The sequence below is a fragment of the Haliaeetus leucocephalus genome, unplaced genomic scaffold, assembly GCF_000737465.1.
Source record: "Haliaeetus leucocephalus isolate CR32 unplaced genomic scaffold, Haliaeetus_leucocephalus-4.0 Scaffold162, whole genome shotgun sequence".
NCBI classification, from domain to species: Eukaryota; Metazoa; Chordata; class Aves; order Accipitriformes; family Accipitridae; genus Haliaeetus; species Haliaeetus leucocephalus.
In genome coordinates, this window is record NW_010972598.1 from 9,954,361 (window position 1) to 9,956,689 (window position 2,329).

At 49.6% G+C, this 2,329-nt stretch overlaps 1 protein-coding gene across 1 annotated transcript in view; it reads right to left on the bottom strand.

Moving 5' to 3' along the window:
- IKBKB (inhibitor of kappa light polypeptide gene enhancer in B-cells, kinase beta) overlaps positions 1-2,329 on the bottom strand; it is a 13,453-nt gene that overhangs the window by 10,692 nt on the left and 432 nt on the right. The window contains exons 3-4 of the mRNA XM_010562714.1: positions 1,519-1,636; positions 697-766 (exon numbers count right to left, since the gene is read on the bottom strand). Coding sequence (XP_010561016.1) covers positions 697-766; positions 1,519-1,636 — 188 coding nt within the window. The remainder of the gene's footprint in view (positions 1-696; positions 767-1,518; positions 1,637-2,329) is intronic.

Consider the following 2,329-nt stretch of genomic DNA (forward strand, 5'->3'; position numbering starts at 1 on the left):
CTGCTGTCCTTTTTTTCTCATTACACTGAAAATTTTAAACTCAACGATTGCATGATCACTACGGCCAAGACAGCCGTGACCTACCATCAAATCTCCCACAAGTCCTTGATGACAAATACACATTTATGCTCTTGCCACAAGCTCACCTTCTAAGCATACATCTGCCCCAAACACACTTCTTCAATATCTTCTCTCTAAAGCCTTAGCACCTGTCCAGTTTTGTCTCAGCTGCACCTCAGTAAGATCACAAGATAGCCTGACCAAAAAACTCCACCCTAAAAGTCCTTTGCACCAGAACTGTCTAAAATTCCACACAGTTGCCCAAATGCTAATGGAAACCCACTGATCACACACACACTGAAGTCCTGATGATCAGCTGTTAAGCTGAGGGTGGAGACTGATTTGCATCATAAATCAGAGTCACTTGGCAAGCGTTCAGCTATCTAGAACCTTCCAGGAAATCCTGAGTGGCATTTTTCCTGGGCAAGAAAATCCATCTCTACACTTTCAAAAACAAAAATCAAAGGTTGGCTCTCCCATAGGGAGGGCTGGCAGAGCAAGACAGGAAACAAGTATACTCTTCAAAGGTCAGTCTAAGATGGAGTCATTAAGGTCACTGCTGCATACCCTTAGAGCAGATGCAGCCCTGAAAGGGCTTCAGTAGTTCAGATAACTGAAGGTACTGCTACCACTTACCAATATCAGATAACAAGATGAGAATAGCTTCTTCCCGCAAGCCACAGCAATTCTCCAGTTGATTCAGGTACTGCAAGAAAACAACACAGAATATAGTCTTTCCCTCCTGTATGAGGCTCACAGTCCCACAAACTCTCATGGATGCAAGAAGTTCCAGTAACAGCAATGAAATTCTCTAGAGGCTAAAAACTCTATGGGATTGTAACCTCTGGTAGCAGCAATTACAGCTTCAGGCCTTGGTCTAACCACATGGGAGGAGAAAAGAGTGGGTGAAAGAAGTCAGCATCACCCCCATTCTCTTCCTTCTACTTGCTCCACCCTTCATAGCCATTTCGCCTGTGCCTGGCAGTATCAGCTCAAATCTCAGCTCTAAGCTCTGGGTTTTATCTATGAGAAGATTACAGCAAAGGTTAGAAAAACAGTACGATTAGAATTAACGTGTGGGGTTTTTTCCTATGACAGATAGGAGTTAATCACTTTCAGGAAGGGTATAGCCCACAGAGGTACCCTGCCCTGTGATGGTCTTGCCCATACTCACATCCTGTTGCACATCCCCCACACATGCCCTCATCCTCTATCTGCAAACTCCTCACAGTGTCACTTGCAGCCAAACAAACACAAAAAGTTTCAGAAAGCACTTAAGTCTTCAAAAGCTGAACGTAACATCAAGGACCAACCCACCAAAACCTGTTGGTGCCATGACAAGAATTAGGAAGCATCAGGATGTGAAAACAGAAGTTTTACAAGGGAACTTCAATAGATACCCTAGAAAATCAGCTGAGAAGCTGATCCAGCCCTTGGTCACCATCCCAGGGACCTCACCTTGCGGAGGTCTCCGCCTTGGCAGTACTCCATGGCCAGCAATGGCAAGTCATTTGGCGCAAGCTTCTGCATCCCTTCAGGGACATCACGGGCAGCCACCACATTGGGATGGTTCAGCCTGAGGAGGGGAAATGAGGCAAGTACACATGATGAGTGGAACCAGGGTAACACCTGAAAGACGACTGTTCTGCAATAGCTACGCAGTTTCACATGCTCACGGTCATCACGCAAAGTCCTACAAGGACAGCGATCCTTTTAGAAACTGAACTAGTGAATGCTAAAGGTCTGCAATTCATCCGTCCTTCATGAACCCAGACTCATCCCAACTCCTCGCATTTCACGTGCGGTCCTTCAACACGCACGCACAAATCTGCCCAGGAGCTACAGGAAGGTGCCTCGCGAAGGAGCGTGACGCAGGCTGTTGCCACTCTCCAGAAGAGACCCAAACCGCGATCAGACCACCGCGTCCTACAAAAATCAATCCAACCCCCCAAAGGATGACCCAGCACGGGCGTCAAGCCAGGCCAAAAGAGCAGCCAGGCAGCGGAACTGTCGCAACGCCGAAGGCGGCTGACAGCAGTGCCAGAGGAGACCCACGCCTCTGACGAAACTCAACGCCGAGTCTTCCTCAGCGCCTACTTCTACCCGCTTGCCCCCGTAGCGGGTCGGGCAGCCTCCCGGAAGAGGCGGCAAGCGGCCGACGGCCTCTCCCAACATTTACCTCAGCGCAGCCGTTAGATCCGCGCTCCAAGGCCGCCCCCGCTCGACCGTGTCCCCTCCCCGCGCTGACGCAACCCCGCCCGGCGGCCAC